Source organism: Caloenas nicobarica, chromosome 1 (genome assembly GCF_036013445.1).
Source record: "Caloenas nicobarica isolate bCalNic1 chromosome 1, bCalNic1.hap1, whole genome shotgun sequence".
Taxonomy (NCBI): domain Eukaryota; kingdom Metazoa; phylum Chordata; class Aves; order Columbiformes; family Columbidae; genus Caloenas; species Caloenas nicobarica.
Window position 1 is genome coordinate 191,153,536 of NC_088245.1, and position 19,289 is coordinate 191,172,824.

General features: G+C 42.8%; 1 protein-coding gene across 1 annotated transcript in view; it reads right to left on the minus strand.

Annotated features, from left to right (window-relative positions):
- The window catches only part of KL (klotho), a 47,218-nt gene extending 28,625 nt beyond the window's left edge, over positions 1-18,593 (minus strand). Inside the window, exon 1 of the mRNA XM_065655826.1 lies at positions 17,802-18,593. Coding sequence (XP_065511898.1) covers positions 17,802-18,545 — 744 coding nt within the window. The 5' untranslated portion in view covers positions 18,546-18,593. The remainder of the gene's footprint in view (positions 1-17,801) is intronic.
- Between the last annotated feature and the right edge of the window lie 696 nt (positions 18,594-19,289).

Here is a 19,289-nt window from a genome sequence, read left to right on the forward strand (position 1 = left end):
GTTTTAACAGAAGGCAGTTCAAAGTAAAGAGTTTGGAGAGATGCCTCATTTCTAAGTAATTGACCGAAGAGCTATACAGATATAGCAAAAACTTACGACAGATTTCCATGAAGACGCCCATCAAAATGCTCTCAGAGCCACAGAGGCCTTTGTAAACTAGCTCAGTATTTGTTAAAGCCCCACTCCTAGACAACAGACTGATCAGAGACATCTCAAGCTTAAATGCAGGAGGACAGGAAGAGCAGTACATCCAGTGACTGATTCTTTTTTTTAAATATTGGATTTGATTTTTAGACCAGTACAAACTCATGTAAGCAGCTAGATGGCTTACATATATTCTGGGCTTGAGATTAAGTGTACCCCTGTGCCTAATACAATATGTAGCCAGTCATAATAATTTCGAGCCATAGTACCTACATCTACTTTAGCAAACAGTAGAGCTAAGGACTCACTATCTACAACAACCCATGGACCAGAATCTGACGAGCAGCTGGATTACAATAGGTGTGCTCCTGCAGAGCAGTTTCCAGGTCACCTTCATCCAAAAACAACCCAGCTGGGTACTCCAAAACCACTTCAGGCTACAAAACACAGTACAGCAAATAGAGGCAATTTGGAGATTCACATTGCACACACACTCCTGATTTGTACTGTAATGCTATTGTAGATGCATGCTTAAACAGCCTAACACTACAAAAGCATGAAAAGCTTTGTATTTTTTATCAAATCAAACAGGAAAATAATCTTTCATTTTGAGAAATCCCATATGGTGCATAAGGTAGTGAGAGCTGCCCAGACATGTTTGTGCTAGAGAAAAAGGTTTTCATTAGCCACAGCTATGCCAACACAACCTTCAACCAGTATGCAGTAAAAGGATATTGAAAAATGAAAAATTTAAGACGGGATACATTAAATCAGGGTGATGCTTCAGATATTAAGAAATTCACTGATTACACAGCTTACATGGAATCCTGGTTCAGTCAATGATGCTACAGGAAGCAGAGCAGCTGGCGGTTCAATAATTAACTAGTTGCCCAAACACCAAAGAAAAGCAAATTGTTGGCCTGTCTCAGGCTGTGAAGGGCTTGAAGAGGCAGGCCTTTTGCTGAGATGGAGGCAGGGAGGAAGGAAGGCAGGAGGGAAGGAAGCAGAAGAGATTGCATTGCATTAACTGAACTTTGATTTTCACTGGAGGCTCCTTTATACACGAATGGTCTCACAGAAGAGCTAAGATGCTAAGATGCAAGTTCTTATTATCTTACTGGGAAGAAAAAAACCTCTGTAGAAATGAGCACTTGGGAAAAAAGGCTCCATTTATAGTAATCAAAACCCACTTTTCTCATACTAGTGAGACACAAGAAAGTAGAGATGTTGGAAATAAATACTGAAGAAAACAGTAGGGATTTTACGCACATATTTTTTAAACATAAAATCATTCAAGACTATTAGGGTCTGGGAAACTCTAGATTGCAATTTATCTTACCCTAATGTAGATGGGTAAAATTGGTCAGATTTATCATGCCTTAAAAGTCTTTCCACTGAGCAAACAGGGAGCATAATCTAACTACTTCAGACATATGTACAATACAAACACAAAAAGTGAGATAAACCACACCTTTTAAGTTTTTAATTGGTCTTTCCCAATTTAAAGTATATAGTTGAACAGTTTAATTAAATATACTTAATAGATATATATAAAGTAAGAGAAGTCTATTGCTATTCTGAGAGTGCTGCCTCCATAATCTCTCCTTTCAGGGATGACTCTGCGCTGCAGGAGAAAAATGAGAATGAAAGCAGAGTCCTTCCACAAGCCTGATCTGCTGTAGACCAGAAGTTAGTCCTACTAATTGTGAATCTCCCTAATTTCCTATATCATGATGACTAATCAACTGCTATGTTTTCATTGTGGACCCAACAAAGGATTTCACATAAAAGTATGAAACATTCTGAGGTACTGGAAATGCGTTGTTAAATGATACAATATTCCAGAATGTGGTGATGAGTCATATTACTGTGCAAGAAGAATTCTGACTTCAGAGAATTTTTACAGAAATACAAAAAAAATACCTTGCTGAAAAAAGTCATTAACATCTTTCTGATCCCATGTCTACTATCTGACAGGGATTAGGAAAACTGGATCATAAAATTAAGAAGAGCTTCAAGGGCATCAGGGTCAAGCCCCTACTGCTATGGGCATATATATGACACATTCCTATTTATAATCTGATCCAGATTCACTTTAACATTGGCTAGGTATTCTGTTCATACTATCCTCTCTGGAAGACTACTACAGAATCACACTTCACAAATGGTTTCCTTTTTTTCCTGATTTTCAGGTTAATTTTGTTCATATTCAGTCTAAACACTTTGGTTCTTGCATCAAAACTTTCCCTAGACTTAGTATTTTCCTTCACTTGTTTCTATCATTGATCTATTTATAGACAGCAAGTATATCCTCTCGCAGTGTTCCTACTCAGGTAAATAAGCCCTGTTCTAGGAAGGTAATTCCTCATCTCTGCTGGAAACATCACCTGATACAGACTAGAAACAAATGCATCTTTGTCACAGCTGGATTATATTGGCATCTGATGGTCATGCTGTGATCAGCAAGTTCACATCTTCTGGAAAAAAATTTTTGAGTTTTTCTGTTCATCTCTTTATTTTCCTGATTACCCTTTGCATTGGCATTGTTTCCTCAAGTTTAGCTCATGCTCTAATAAGCACAGTCGTAGTCTGTGCCAAAGCACGGGAGTTAAAATACATTTAAAAGTTCAGCTAGTTACTGTCCTTGAGCCTGATGCTTCTAGTTTCAGTGCAACTTACTGTGATATTTGCTTTAGCAATTTCCTAGCTACTACTGAAAATTCCTTTCCTCCTGAATTGAAACAGTAATTTTCCACATGCCACCATTTCGCATGTCCTACTGAAAATACGGATTGATTAGGTTTATCATATTTTCTTTTTCTAGATAATCAGTTACACAGAAAGCTATCGGATGGGTCTGGCTTGACTTTGATATTGTAAATTCATAGTGTTTTGTGTCCCTTGCACCTGTAGTTATTTACATTCATCTAACCCTCAACCTCATTAACCTTTCCTGTCTATGAACCTCAATGATCACCATGATCACCCTTCTTGATAGACCAGACAAAAAGTATTAATTGGTTTTGGAAGTACATTTTTTTTTTAAATCCCATCTTCTTCCCCACTGCCGAATGTCTGTATGTCTTTCCTTATGCTACTTTTCTTTAGGTGATTGAAGGATGTCTTGTGATTTGTTTTAAAATAATGACGGTTTTTCTTTTTAAGACTTAATGCACATTTCACATTATCTGCTTATCGTAGTCAGTAAATACCTATTGTATACTTAAATTGAAATGAGGCTCAATAAACTCCTTGAAGAAAATAATAGGGCCCTAAAGGAAAGAGAGATCTTCTGTTTCCAGACAGCGGGAGACTATGACAATCAGCCTATGGTTTGCATTTGCGTATCAGTTCCAACTAGGGAGAAAAAGACTGTGTTAATTTTAAAGTTTTTAACTTTTTTTGATGTTTTAAACTACATTTTCCCAAAGACTGCCCTCCTCACGTTTCTGGAAAAGGCATTAAATTCTTTCATCATACTTCAACAGCCATGGTGGGTCAGTGGCAGCTGACCAGCAAAAGGGCGTGAAGAGCCCCAGGATGGGGCTACTGAATGCCCATGAGATCTCACATGGGACACCAAGGCCATTTGCTTGCTCTGGCTTTACAGGACCAAGAAGGTGTTGCTGACCGCCCTTGCACGGGGGAACTGTGCTGACATGTATCAGCTGCTTCAGTCAGAAAACTCAGCTCAGTGCTCAGGAGAACTAGGTGAGAGCATGAGATACAGGATTTCCCCACAGATATCACATGCCTGAAATAGGGGAGACTCAGGTAAAATCTGCATATGATCCAGATCGTATGTCAGAGCCCATCATCTGACAAGTCACAGGAACACAAAGCATCTCAAGCCAATTTCTGAACTAGCCCTTCAGTACTCCCTTTCTTTGTCACCTACTTCACCTCTCCCTCTCTCATTTGACTAAGAGTCTGTTTACAAAAAGTGTGTTTTTATCACCACAGGTTTTGTCTGTACCTCACAGACAGAAATGGGACTTTTTTTTTTTTTGGTCTTCAGATGAGAGACACCACGTTCACTTCTTTCCACCTGTAAAAAGACCCTAGGATGGTGAGCTCAAATGTAGATGTCTCTGTTGAATGCATCTAAAATTAGCTAGCGTGTGATTGCTCTCCCCTGTGTTTATTCCCACAGTCTGCAAGGGAGATGGCTCTACTGCGATGGAGCATCTACCTAGCAAAGTACATGTATTACATTCCTCCATCTTCATCCAGCCATCACCACACTTACACTTACTTCTAGCACTCACAGAATCATAGAATCATAGAATGTCCTGACTTGGAAGGGACCCACAAGGATCATCGAGTCCAACTTCTGTCCTTGCGTATGACAACCCCACAGTTCACACCGTGTGTCTGAGGGTGTTGTCCAGTCTCTTCTTGAACACTGTCAGGTTGGGGCCGTGACACCTCCCTGGGGAGCCTGTTCCAGTGTCCACCACCCTCTGGGTGAAGAACCTTTTCCTAATATCTTCCACTCTTGAGCTCCTGGTCCTGCACGTCAAATTCTGCGGCTCTACACCACAGGCTTGCAGGCAGCCAAGGACAGTTTAGTCCATGCCTTCACTCGCTGGTTGTGGTGCAGAGCCAAAGTACACACAGCTACACCTCTGGTCAGCCCATGGACAGCTGGCTCAGAGCTGGAGAACAAGTCCTAGCTGCTCTTCCCTGTGGGATCACTGGGAATGCTGCCAAACCACTTTAAGAGAAATATCTTTACACTAGACCACATTTTATAATGGTTATTGAAAAGCCAACTATTGAAAGGCCAAGCAGATGCCAGACTGTGCCTCACAGAGCTGATGCAAATGCTGCCTGGAAGACGGCACGATGACGCTGCTGAACTGTGAGGAAGGAGCGATTTGCCATGCTACAGCCCCACTCAAAAGAGCAAAAAGCCCTGCTGCTGACAGCTGTAACTCGGGGTAAACATGAACCCCGGGTAGTTTAACATTGTTTTTTCAGCTCTTGGACAAATTTGATTTGTTATTGATAATCTTTGCAAGTTGATGTCTGTCCCAGTTGTACCCAGTGCCAATACCAACAAATTATTTTCATGCTATACACAAAGGTGAATACGGGGATTCTGCAGGCTATAATCCCCATCCAACTTTCCTATTAGCACCATGAAGTGGAGCTCAAGAGCTGACAGCCAACTGACACCGAAACAGACCATTTCTGTATCAGTTGCGTCCACTCCTGATTAGACACACTGGTTTTCCTTGCATGCTCTCCTGTGTCCTCCATCTGGAGGAGACAAACTGACAAAGAATTACTTGCACATCTCACAGACCACTCTCCAGTTAACCCATCCATTTTACAGCCAGCAAAACAAAGACTTTTTTTTTCAACTAGAAGAGGTATTTATCTGTATTGAAAGTGCCACGTTATGCTACAGTTCCAATAACCTACATTGCTTTCCAGCATTTAAATCAGCAGTGTCATTCCACCAATGCAGATCTGCAGTGGTTCCATTGGACACACTCCAGAATGACACCTACTGCCTATCTGTCTTCCGGACATATGGTGGCCTTTAAAGATTTTGAGACACAAAATTGAGGAGTTTGGCTGGTACTTTCCAAAACCTATGCGTAGTCACTGCACAAAACCAGTAGTGAATTATTCAGTGGTGGGGCTGATGATTAATCTTACCACAAACACATTGTGGAGACTGAGAAAGTAATATTTTCTTACACTTGCAGAAGAATAATAGTAAAATATAAGAATCACTGCAATAGGTCATGCTGTCCAACCCATCTCGTTATCATTGAAGCAGTTCCAGAATAAGATGCTTCAGAGAAAAATCTTCAGCTGCTTGCACCAGCAGCTCAAAAATCTAAAATTGCTTTATTACACAACCAGTGAGGTAAAAAAAAGCTGAGTCTATCTGGCAACTTCTGGGGCAGTTGTCATCGCTAATATTTCTTTCTTACGTCCAATGTCAATGTCTGTGTCACAGGAACCTTTGTTCTCTGATAGTTAACCATTCAGTTTGGTAAACTACTCTACAGATTTGATACGCCAATTGACTCCCTTGTTTTGTGTATCTCCCAGTATAACTTTTTCCCCTAGGTGTTTATTAAAAATAGCTCAGTCAGGCATTTCTATGTGGTCTTGGGTCTATGAAATGCTAGTGCCTCACAAGCCTCATTCGAGACCCTCTAGCTCCTTTCCAACATGGGGGACATGCTGCTCCAATGTATGTTTGACACTTTCCAGTTCCTCAGTCTCTTTGTTGTTCACTCTTCCATACTCACTTCATTCCTAAAAATATTCTCCCAGAAGAACTCCCACAAAATGAACCGTTCCTCAGCAAAAAAATGGAAAGGAGATACATAGATCATCAATTTTAGTTGCATATAATAGTGTAGCAAGCTTCTAGCCTCAAACACTACTGTGTATATCCACTGTATGTCCCCTTTTTCCCCATGGTCATGGCATTTTGAGCCACGAAACAAATCCCAAGACCTTTAACACAAGAAAAAACATCCAAATGCTCCAAGCATCACAATGATCCACAGGAATAAAACAGGAAATAACAAAGATTATTATCAGAATCCTAAACCCTTGCCACAGAAGGCAAATTATTTAGGTAAAATGCCCTAAAGAACCTGGACCCTGGCCACCTTCCATAGCACAAAGAGCAGGAAAGACAAGGCCCAACAAGAAACATCAGGGTTCCTTGACCATATAAATTCCTTCCTGACCACCAGTCCAGAGCCCCCAAGACCAGATCCCATGGGGCAGTGCCAGTATCTCATTCATACCTACGCTCACCTTCTCTGGTTTCTACAAACCTATTCCAAGTTACCAGTTACACAGGAAACATTCCTCTCTAGAAGAGTCCAACTTGGGTAAAGTGGGATCTGACTGGTGTAGTTCAGGGTTTTCGCCTTTCACATCTTAGCATTACAATGCTGTTCCTATAACTGTTGCACCACCAACCCTTTTTGAAGTGGTCTCTATTTCATTACCCTAAGCTATGCTATGGAAAAATGTTCTTTCTAAGCTGCTCTGTGCTACAGGTTGCTAGTTCTAACATCCAGATTCAGTATGATGGTGCCAATGCTTTTATTAGAATTTTTCCCCCTTTTAAGAAGCCACCTCCTTCAAGTACCACTTTTCTTTTTACCAGAAATAGGAAAGAGGAGTGAGATAAATGATAGAATAATTACAGTTTCTCACAAAAGTGGCACGAGCAGTCCACATACAATATGAGACACAGGGTAAGTACCACAGTGCAAGAATTCTGCACAGCTCTCAGACTCATTTCTTTCATCAAAGAATAAAAGGCATCAATCTGCAGCTTCAAGAAGTCAGTCATATTGCAGCAGGTTATGCAGCAATTTCACAAGGGTAAACTGACCCAGTTTGAAGCAGTGGGCACTCATCCAGTGAAAGAATACAGAAGGCAGTGTCTGAAATAACTGACTGACTCACTATACCAAAATGAAATTTTTCAGTATCACATCAAAATGGAAAACACAAGATTTTCCACAGCAAAGTAAAAATAAAATGACTGATTTATTTCCCTTAGTTCTTAACTTCTTCTGGGAAAGTGAAGTATCTCTCTCAAATATTTTAATTTCAATGAACAGGCAAATTCCAGTTTCACAGGTTTTAGATCTTTCTGACTTGTTCTCATTACATTATATTACTTTGTGAGAACACGAGGTGTTAGGAATCTGAGAAAAAGCTAGCTGATATGACAGGGGGGTAGTAATCACAGCTGACTATGTAGAAGAAAAAGAGGGATGTCTTATGCTACCAAGCATATTATTAAGATGCAAAACTGTAACTGAATCATATTCCCACAGCTCTGTTCCTTGTCCTGCTTGGTATGCCGCAATATTCCCTTCTCACTCAAAACAAGAGGCACATTCACGGCTGGGAAGGAAAGCAGCAGGATCAGCTGAGTTCAAGAGCTGCTTCAGTGCATTTCCAAGGTCTCACGCTGCAGAGGTGCTACTTGAATATGGGAACGCACATTTTCTTCAAGTTAAGAGGAACACATCTGTTCATCTTGCTAATTTACTTAACTGCTTGAAAGTGACAGGATTCTCAAAAAAGCTTAAGGGAAATTCAATTATCGCTTATTTTCCTTAAACTCCTTTGAGAAACCTAGCCTGAATGCAGCATCTCTCCCTCTTTCTTTTGCAGGTTGCTCACTGCCCCCTGTTCCCAGTGCTGGTGGCAATGCGAGGACAGCAAGTGGAACACCATAAGCCAAGACAGACTCTCGGAATTAGGCTCCATCACCGTGAAGCATCATTTGCGACTTCATTAAATCACCAGTCAGGTTCCTCAAAAGAATTCATATGACATTTATAAACAAAAATGAACTAGAAAACAACACATCTTTGGTAGACTCCAGGCCATCTCATTTCATGTCAAGTTTAATTTTCAGTGCTAAATATACAAACAAAAATGCAGTATTATCTCATAAACCCAGCTTCTGCATTCCCACTCATGGCCAGTCACCCCCACATCTCACCAGCTCCTCATGCATTGTCCGTTTTCCTAACACTCCTCTTTCCCATCACCCCATGTTTTGTTACGACTCTTTCTGGCCTGGGTTTTGCCTCCCGATGGAGTATGTAACTGGCCATTCGGCTGTGGCTGCTCTCCTCTCTCCAAACACCTGGTACTGTGACAGGAAAAGAAATGAAGAGTGAAGTAAGTGTATTACAAAAAACATGTCATCACTGTACAGTCAGGAGCCAGCTGAACTTTCATTTCAAACCTGAGGTCAGAATTATTGAATTGATTTTGAAGCAAAATGTTTTTATTTACAAAATACAAAACAAAAAAATAACCACTCAGCCTGACAATACAGTATATTCCCGACCTGCTTTCTCAAAGAGAAATAAATGTTGCATAATTCTACCATTTCCATAAATATTTGAGTTAAGAAACCATAGTTAGAATAATTAATCAATAACTATGTTCAGCATTTCCATGCCTGCAGCAAAAATGAGATTATTCGTTAAAATGCTGAAAGTTAAATAAACAAATTGGGTAAACTTTGCCCTCAGCTCTGAATAACAACTGATCCAGTGGAGCTACTACATATTCAAAAGAACAAGAAAAAAGCTGACTGAGAAATGGCATTGGAAAATCACAGTGAACTCTTACCAGAATGTGTGACCAACAGCTACAAGTCTGTCCCCTCTCCCTGCCAAACCATTTCATGTCTTTTCTACAAGCAGGATCAAAAAAACAGACACTACTATCTTCCCAACTGTAAAGCAAATAGCTTGTAAAATATAATCCCAGTGGTGCCAACATTTTCTAGCCTTTAGTAAGGGCATTAAACTGATTAACCTACAAAATGACTCCCGGGTTGACTTTTGGACTCACAAAATAACAAGGCATTTCCATAGTATAATCTCTCCTGGCCAATTTTAAACCATTCAGCTGTCTTTAGAGATGACCTAAACTGACTAAAACAGAAGTCAAAGCTCAACTGTTATCATGCGACCTGAAGTGCAAGTAAGAAAATCATCATGTGCAGACTGAAGTGACCGTGCACTGGAACAGTGGTGGCTCCCTGTCAGCCCAGGCTCTTGCACGTTGCAGGGTGTCATGCAGCATTCCTGGCCTTTCAGCATCCCAGGCTGGACCGAGCCTGCAAAAGCCCCTGTGCTTCCCATCATGAAGAAGTCACCGAGCCCCAGCTGCTTGGTGGGACTGGAAACACCCGTGGTCCCAGTCCCTTGGCTCCTACACCAGCTGTTGTGAACAGCATCTCCAAATATTTCAGTAACTGGGAGAATTTAGAATATGTTTTTTTTCTTCAGAATCAAAACAAAGTTAAACTTTAAACTTCCGCAGTTCTCCATAACACAGAATGCTATCTCTTCTCAGACTAAGCATACAGAAAAAAGAGGCAACACAACTGTGCTTCAATCTGTCCAAATCCAGAGATTCTTACTTACTCCAGTGTGCATTTAGAAGAACCCTCCCTGACAAATCTCCAGGGACATATATCACAAACTTAACAGGCCAGGCTTCTTATGAGTGTTTTCTGCTCTCAGGGTAGTGTTGAAGCTGTCACAGCAAGCCAGAAGTTTCTATCACCGATACCCTCAACAAACTGTCTACTGCTCATTTTTTTCCATTGAACTACCCTCTCGGAGTTTCAATTATGCCAGGTATCATTGTGCTATGAATTTGCAAGCAAAGAGGAAGAATACAGGTTACCAGTCCTGCCACTCCATTGCCACCAAATGCATCAAGAGTCTTTTAAGGTGCTGCAGCTGTCCTAAATAAGATTTTTGTTCCTACCATTAACACTGAAAGGCCATTCCAGAAACTTTTCTCCAAGGGCTATCGATCACTTCTAATAGCCAATCTAATTTTACTGATATTGAATTTTTATCCTTGTGTGTGTGCGCATATCGTCCTTTAAATTTTCTTCCTGTCCTTTATACTCGTAAGTATTTACAGAGAGCACTGGTGTGAATCTAATTCTTCCTCTTCCTTGATATCATTTGTCTCCTACTCATCCCATTTTACCAAAGGCTCCAGTTCCTTGCCACTGCCAATATCTCTTTCTCCTCTTGTGCTTAGGTAGTTACCCCTCCTTCCTGACAACCGACCTTTGGTTTCTGCTGGCACATGTTCTCTCAAGTGTTGTAATTCTGTTCTTCTTCCAGAAGTCAGTCTCTTCTTTCATGTTTTATTCATGGTCATATTCCACGGGTCGTCTTCTCCCTTGGAGATCTGTCCAGTCTTCACTTCAGTAACTTCCTAAACAACCTGACATGTTTTATACAACCTTATTCTTCTGTTCCATCATATTCTCAGACTTAATCTAAAATCAGCACTCACAGTTTTACTCGAGAAACTCTTCTATTATACAAGCTTTTGCAGGCATATATTCGAACATGAGTACTTTTAATTTCGTACTTAAAATAAATACTTATTCTAGAACTTCTACAACCTGTCATAATTGTATATGGAGGTCAGCTCCCCTGCTTCTTCAGAAGCACTTCTTCGTCATTTCCTTTTCTTTATTTTTACCATCATGGAAAGGAAGAAGAAAATATCTCTGTGTACTTTACTTACAAGTCTCTACAAGTAGACGACTTTGAATTGCTGGCTTCTTGGCTTTTTTACAACTTTTCCAAAATCAGCCTTGCACCTTCAGGTTAAGTTCAGCAGTTTCACAGCTCATCAGCCAACAACCAAACAGACAAATTACACACTCAGTTGCAAGGAGCCCTCAAACTTTGCCAACTACAAACTGTAAACCACAAGACACTACAAACTGGAGCCAGGCAAACTACAGAGCATCTACATGCACATGTCTGTCTGTCCTTTCCTGCTCCTCACAATGTAAGACATATATGTATCATGGTCACCAAAACCAGTCAAAATGCTGGCACCCTGCACTGTGCTCTATTCGCTGTCCTAATGGTAGCTGCTTGCCAACAGTACTACCAGCGATATATGCATGTTCACTGCTTCTGTCTAGTTGAAGAAATACTAAAACACAGGGAAAAAATGTTTGTTTCCCAGGAAGAGGAAGGAAATGTTCCTGGGAAGCAGATGCTGTTATTCAAATAAAAAGTTAATAACTGCAAGGAACAAAGCTGGGGTAATTGCCCAAGCAACTGACAGAGCCCCATTTGATTTAATTTCTACCAAGACAAGTGAGATCAGAATTTGACCTTCTAGAAGGTGGGCATGTGGTGAGCAAAGCAACTTTCTCTTAGGTCACAGGGTGTTTTTTCCTCACAGAAGACAACACTTGCAGCAGAAAGACTGTCTCTGCACTTTGACCTGCTGATGGCTGCTGAATAGAGGCTTCTACTTGACCTATCATGGAAAAGCTCTACGGGCTCCTTGCCTTCAGCCAAAAGGGAAGGACAGGGACTGAAAAATGGTGAACTATCTTAAATTAAAATACACATTTCACTCTGCAAAACCTGAAGCTATGCTTTATTTTCCAGGTCCCAACGATACCCTTAAGTAAGGGCAGGAATTAAGCCCGTCAAGTACCTTAAGTACTAGAACCTTTCCACAGAAGCAAGATGAAACAGAAACTGGAGGAGTTCATCCTATGAAAGAATACACGGGAGCACAAGACCTTGGAAACAACTTACTTCGGATTCCCCAAAACTGTAACAAATACAGGACCACTTCTGCTTGAGGAAAGAGGCTGAAGGGGGGAAGAACATCTCTTACTTAATGAGGTTTTATTACTGTAAAATGAAAAAGTATCAAGGAGCAGACAGCTTCACACTCACGTATCCAGTGAGGCTTTGTAAGATGTGAATTTTTCGTTGCCTATGTAAATGCCCTTATCTATATCAAACTGCTGTTATTCAGTAGTCATTATCTTTCTGGCACTGAGCAGAGCTCTGCCTAACATGTTAAATGAAAACTTTGATCTTAAATGAAAAGCACACTATTTAAAAAGGAAGCATATTAGATTACCTTGGATAGGAACCAGAAATATCACATAGGTACCTCCAGCAACAGCTACTGCAACACAAATCAGGCACATGGCACTTAAAAGGAGATATGAAAATACAGATTTTGGGCTGCATATAGAATTAAATATAGAGATTCACAGCTATAAAAACCACAACTACTAAGCACTAAAATCCTCATATTTAAAAGGGACCCTCAACGAATTGTCATTCTCATAATAAACAGCACAAGAGTTGAGGTGGGATTTCATATACCGATGGGCTTGACTTCATGCTCTTCCACACAGAGAATAAACAAATTCTGCTTCCATCCCACTTCAGTCATCAGTCTAGCATTTCCAGGTCCTGCCTGTTGAGTTTAATAAGATTTCCTATAATCTCTGAAAAGCTTTTCAAGTTATAGAACCCCTACACTTGAGGGAGGTCCACTCTTGCTTTTCCATAACACCTTAATCTCCAGGTAGTCCTGATATTTCTATAATTAAAGATCAAAGTATTCTGTAAAGATAACATACTGCTTTTTTGTTACAGTGGGCTATTTGAAAACGACAGCCCTTTTGCAAATGTGTATGCAATCAGGGAGAAATAGCGAGGGGAAAGTTATTATACATATTCTGTCTTTGGAGCTAATTTTAATAAAATGAGCACACTTGAAACCCAAACTCCTCTGTTTATCACATATTAAAATGAAACTCAATCCATTTTTTTTTATGATTAAAGCTCGAGAAGGGTATGCTATAGCTTTTAATATAATTTGTGAACATAATATAACTATACATGGCTACCTGACACGGAACACTGCGGCATCAGAGCTGAATCTGCTCTGTGGTTTGACTGCACTTGTTTGTCATCTCTGACATTTGAAATACACCTGATTCAAATGATTAGTGATTAGAATAATCACTACTGCAACACATTATTTGCAAATATATACTACCCAACTGACACTCAAAGCCAGAAACAGAATAGATTTCTTCTTTGTAATTAACTCTTAAGAAAGCAAGAACAGGGAAAAAAATTTAAATACTATTATTTAGAATTATTCCTTCTTTTTCTAAAAATTCTGTACATCTTCTCAACTTTAATGAGCCAGGTTACTTTCAGGAAAATCCAAAATCACTCCATTAGCACTGAGTGAAAGTTTGAAGGCTGTCTGAATTTTCAGAGAAACAATACACACTGAGGGAAGACCATTCTCCTATGCTGCAGTTACTGATACTTTATTAGGTTTAGCACTGAAGGTCAACAAAATAGTACCTACCTTTTGTTTTGGAATGGAAATCAGTCTGTTGCTATGTGACTGGTTTCCAGGCAGCAATTCCACTCACTTCTTCGGGGAAACGACATGTTCTTCTGTTTCTGCAAATGCTGTTTATATTGAGTAAATCCAAGTATGTTCAACTCAGGCAATATACTGTGAACCAGTAATGAAAAAATGCATTTGCAAAAACCAGAACATAATACAATGACCTCTCTCAACTCCTGTTCAGAGAAAGACATGCATCATATACGTGACACATTTCTGGCATTACATTTTCTGGCTGTTGACTCGAAAGAATGCCAACTTTTATAAACTATACTTGATCCATTCAATTTATTTGGTGAACAAACGCATATAGCTTCCTCCATTTCTCACCATGTTTGAAGGGCTTAGACATATCAAAAGCGACAAGTGTCAGTGGAAATACTATAAAAGGGCAAAGTTTTCACTGACTATTTATCAGCATCCCTCAATAACAAACCAAGGATGCATCCATAAAATTTTTTTTCTTACATTTTTTTTTACACTATTTTTATTTGCTCTATACAAAAAGTGTCTCTTACTCTGTCCATTTAGCATCTGTTATGACTCACTTGTGGAAGTTCAGAAAAGTGCGAGGTAATTAAAAAATTCAGTACAATAGGTTTAAATCCATTCAAGCTAAATTTAAACATAGTCATTCAGATCAAACTTCATTGGCCTGTTTTCATCAACCCTGAATTAGACAACTTGAATTGAATCAAACTCTTATTTGATTACTTATTCAGATAATAAATAACTGGGAAAGACAGAGCCCAAAATCCACATTCATATCTGTTGGGTTTTAAAGAACCTAAAGGAAATTATTTAGTCTTTTAATGTAATTAGCATCCAGTAAAATAAATTAGTAGAAATCAGCTTTCACTAGCTATTAAGCTTTCCACTTATGAGGTTCTTTGGTTTGAAGAAATGCAGAAAGAAGATGCTTAAACTGCACATTTTAAGTATGGGGAAAAAAGACAAAAAATACACATATTAACAGTTAGTCTGCTCATTTGCTAAGAAACAAACATTTATGACACCACGTTTTATCCTTTGAAAAACAAACATGTTCTACAAGCTCAATTTCCCTGGGGACAAAGGAAAAAAAAAGCTACAAGAATAACGTAGAGAAGGAAAAAGTATTAAGAAGAAACCTGGGACCAGACCTTTTGGCTAATGATGTAAGACATCATTAGATCGTTAGGCAGCTGAAAGGTTGTTTGGGGTTGTTTGTTTGTTTGTTGGGGGTGGGGAAGGGGCAAGAATAATACAACCACATCTTTTCCGATGGGGCTGCGAGGGACGTATCTCCCAGCAGCACCATCTGGTGCTACACAGGTTCTCCATGTCATGAGAACTGACCAAACTCACCTACAAAATTATATGTGACCCACAGACACACATTAAAGAACATTATTCAAGTTGCAAGGTCAATCACTCAGGAATTATATAAGAATTTAATTTGCACATGGAAATGTAATTCACTTCTTACCATATGCAGTATGACTTAATCTTTCATTGCACAATTACACACACTTTCTCAATGGGTATCAGGCTATGTAGTCAAAGAAGCCATACTCTGGAGCTTCCTACATCATTGTTTGCACAAGTTAAAAGGTTTAACATCAATAAGTTATGGAGATGTAAGAAGGAAAAGGAGGATCTCAGTGTTGAAGCTGTTTGCTTCTCTGTCCTGAAGAATCAGGCTCTATCTCTGCATCTATGGAAGAGTCCCATTTGGAGGAGTCAGGGATGGGAGCTCTTCGGAGGAGTCAGGGATGGGAGCTCTTCTGCATAAACTGCACATCCCTTATTTTCTCTGTGATTTAGGATTTGGGGATCTGACCTGTAGAAGAGCTGAAAGCATAACTGACCAATATTCTAAAAACATCACATAGGAAAATGGCACTAAAAATCAGTGGACACTCGTGGTCTTAATTGCATCTGTGCTTCAGTTTCTCATTCATGACGTGGAAAAAATGATACCTTGCTGCCTTACACTGTTGTCCACTAATTGTGAAAAACCTGAACTAGTCACTAGGACAAAACTAATCCTGAGGTTCTGTCACTAAACCAAGTATTTCTAGACTTCCCTGGTTTAATTATACTTTTTACATGGTGAAGGCAGGTCTATGCCTCAGTTTCTCATCTGTTAAATAGAAAAGCACCTTCCTCCTCCATAGGGCTTTTATGACAAGGTTATGAGGGACTCGGATTCTACAGTAATGTGGGATATAAATAGTCAAGACAGGCAGCACTGTGTAAAAGCCAAGGACAAAAGTGGTGTTCGTCTTTATTTGTCTGTTCTCAGAGCCCTATATTAATTCAGGTCTGAAGCAACAAATTCAACAAAGCGCAGGGGGAAGAAACACACAGAATATGAACTGACTCATTAACTGCTCATTTTGCACAGCAAAGGAGGGGCTTTGGAAAAAAAAATAAAGTGACAGTCAACATTGCAACTCCACCTCAGTGAGCCTATGACCCTTGGAGTCGAACGATTCCAAGGTCTGACAACCTGAGTGTTCATATTTGCAGCTTTAATTAATTACTTTGCATGGTGTCTGTAGGAAGACAGAGAAACAGAGCTTCTGCTCCCCAGGTCCTGTGCCCCGGACACTGAGCTGGCAGCTCATCCCCCTGTGTGCAGCCCCACTGCCTTCAGAATAACTACGCGAAGTCTAGCAAACAACTTACCACCAACTATTCGGTGACTGTATGAAAAGCATAACGGCCACTGATAGGTGATGAAACCTTGCTTCAAAATTTGGTGCTAATCTTGCAAGTGCTGAAATGTAGGAATAACTTTACCCATAAGCAGACTCACTTCAGCAAACTGTACAATCACAGTGTGAAACATGGTCAAGTACACCCCAAGGTATTAAATGAAGAGCTCAAAGGTTTCAGGACTAGGAATTTAATCCTAATTTTCACCTACATCTTCCCTACCTGTATCTTCTCTTGACTTATTTGTAGCATTAAACAATTCAAAGGTAATGCAGGAAAGAGGTAAAAAGTAGAATAAGACATGCGTCAAATGTTTTCTCAGTGCTCACGTCCCATATATTATATTAATAGTCACTAGGATATAACTCCTGCCGGTAAGTGTACACTGAGCAGATGGGCATTAGCAGCTTGTGAACACGTATTAAGGTACAATACATCACACCTTAATGGCCACACTATTCCAGTTAGACAGGCTGGATCTTTTCCCCTGTCACTGAAGGGACAAGTACACACTTTCGCTGAATTCTCCACAAGAATCCACGTTTGATTCCAACAAACATTACAATCACACCATAGATGCGCTGCATAAAAATAATGTATAGCAAAGTACTTATGCAACTTACTAGACTAACATAGGAGCAGGGTCTCTTTTTTCCCAAAAAGTGTTCACATTGCCAAAAAAACCCATCATGTGTCAAGAAAATTCCTCAGTATGACATTTCAGCTACCTCTGCCATCTCCATTAACTCAGCAAGATTTTTTTACCAGATGCATGAATTCTCTCTACAATTGCAATAAGCATCTCCACGTAACCTCAGTAAACCAGTGCTGGACTGGCACAGCTGAACACATCCACTCACCCACTCAGAACGGCATTCACAAGGACTGGGGTTAGGATTGAACATTTCTTCAGAACACAGAGAGCGCTTCACCTCGGCATGTTTGCTAAGTTGAAGTAACCTCAGACAGCAAGTTCCTGCGTCCCACCTATGACCCTCACTCACTGCCCTCAGCCCCTAAGTTGCCTGCCCATACTCCATCGGGCACGTCAATTTGGTTTCCACTCCAGCGGCCGGCCGAGGATTGGGGCTGCACAACGGGGCAGGCCGAGGGCGGCCCCCGCACCCTTCCCCGTGGCACCAGCTCGGGCTGAGGAGCCACGGGGCCCCTTCCCCTTCGCCCGCCATTACCTGCAGCAAGTGGTGGGCTGCCCGGTAGCCGAGGCGCAGGCCTCCCCGCACGCCGGGCGGCAGCCGCCCGGTGCCGTAGCCATGCCAGGCCACCACGTAGGGGTTGTCCATGGTCAGCCAGTAGCGCACCTGCCCGCCAAAGTGTCGGAAGCAGAGCTCGGCGTAGTCGCGGAAGAGCTGGGGCAGGACGGGGCTGGTCCAGCCGCCGAAGGCATCCTGCAGGCCCTGCGGCAGGTCCCAGTGGTACAGGGTGACGACGGGCTCGACGCCCAGCTCCCGCAGGTGTCCCAGCAGCCGGCGGTAGTGCGCCAGCCCGGCGGGGTTGAGGGGCGCCGTGCCGTTGGGCAGCAGCCGGGCCCAGGACAGCGAGAAGCGGTAGTGGGAGACCCCCAGGCGCCGCAGCCCCTCGGCATCGCGGAAGAGGTTGTTGTAGCTGTCGCTGGCGACGTCGCCGCCCGCCGGCTCCGGCGGGGCGGACCCCGGCGGCGTGGCCGGGCGGTGGGCGAAGGTGTCCCAGACCGAGGCGCCTTTGCCGCCCTGGCGCCAGCCGCCCTCCGTCTGGTAGGCGGCGCTGCCCGCCCCCCAGAGGAAGCCGTCGGGGAAGGTGTCGTGGAGGAAGAGCTGGTCCTGCGGGTAGGGCAGCCGGGCGAAGCGGGACCAGGTGCCCGCGCCCTGTCCCGGCCACCCGAGCAGCGGCCGCCCGAGCAGCAGCAAGAGCAGCGGCAGCGGCGCGGCGGGGGCCATGCTCCCGGCGGGGCTCCGCGACGGCGGCTCCCTCCGCACAGCCCCCCGCCGCCCCCTTTTATCTCACTTCGCCCCTTCCCCCCTCCCGCCCCGGTGGGCACGGCTATTAATAATTACCTCGGAGCTGCCGACTGCATCCTTACCGCCGGCTCCCTCGGGGAGAGCTGCCTCCGGGGGCGGGATCCAGGGGGTGAGACGGAGCGGGCAGGGAGGAGAGAGCGGCAGCGGGCGGGGGCTCCTCGGGGGAGAAGTGGACCCTGTCCCCCCATCGGGGTCGCCCCTGTTGCCCCCCCTCCCCACGACCCCTTGGGGCGGAGATCCGCGTCCGCGGGCGGCAAGGGCGGCCCCCGCAGCCCGCTCCGCCGGGTACCCGCACCTCGCCGCGGCTCCGGTGCCCCCCCTCGGAGGCGGGACCCCCGCCGCTGCCCAGCACCCTTTCCCCGAAACGGCTTTTCCGAGGAGCCCACGGAGAGACCCGACGGCTGGATCCGTCCCCTCCGAGGAGCCGCGCGTAGCCCCCTACCCACTCCCCCGGTGCCGCCGGCGGGGAGCCCGGGGGCCGGCAGGCAGCGGCCCTTGCGGCGGGGCCGGGGGCAGGCCGCGATCCGAGGGTAGGGGGTGAGGGGAGCCGAGGAAATACAAACGTTTTTCCTTCAGCCAGTATTTCCTTCATGTTACCTTGGCAAGAGACTCTGCAGCTGCGATCTCTCATGTAAGAGTAACTACAGAGAAACTCATTGTCCA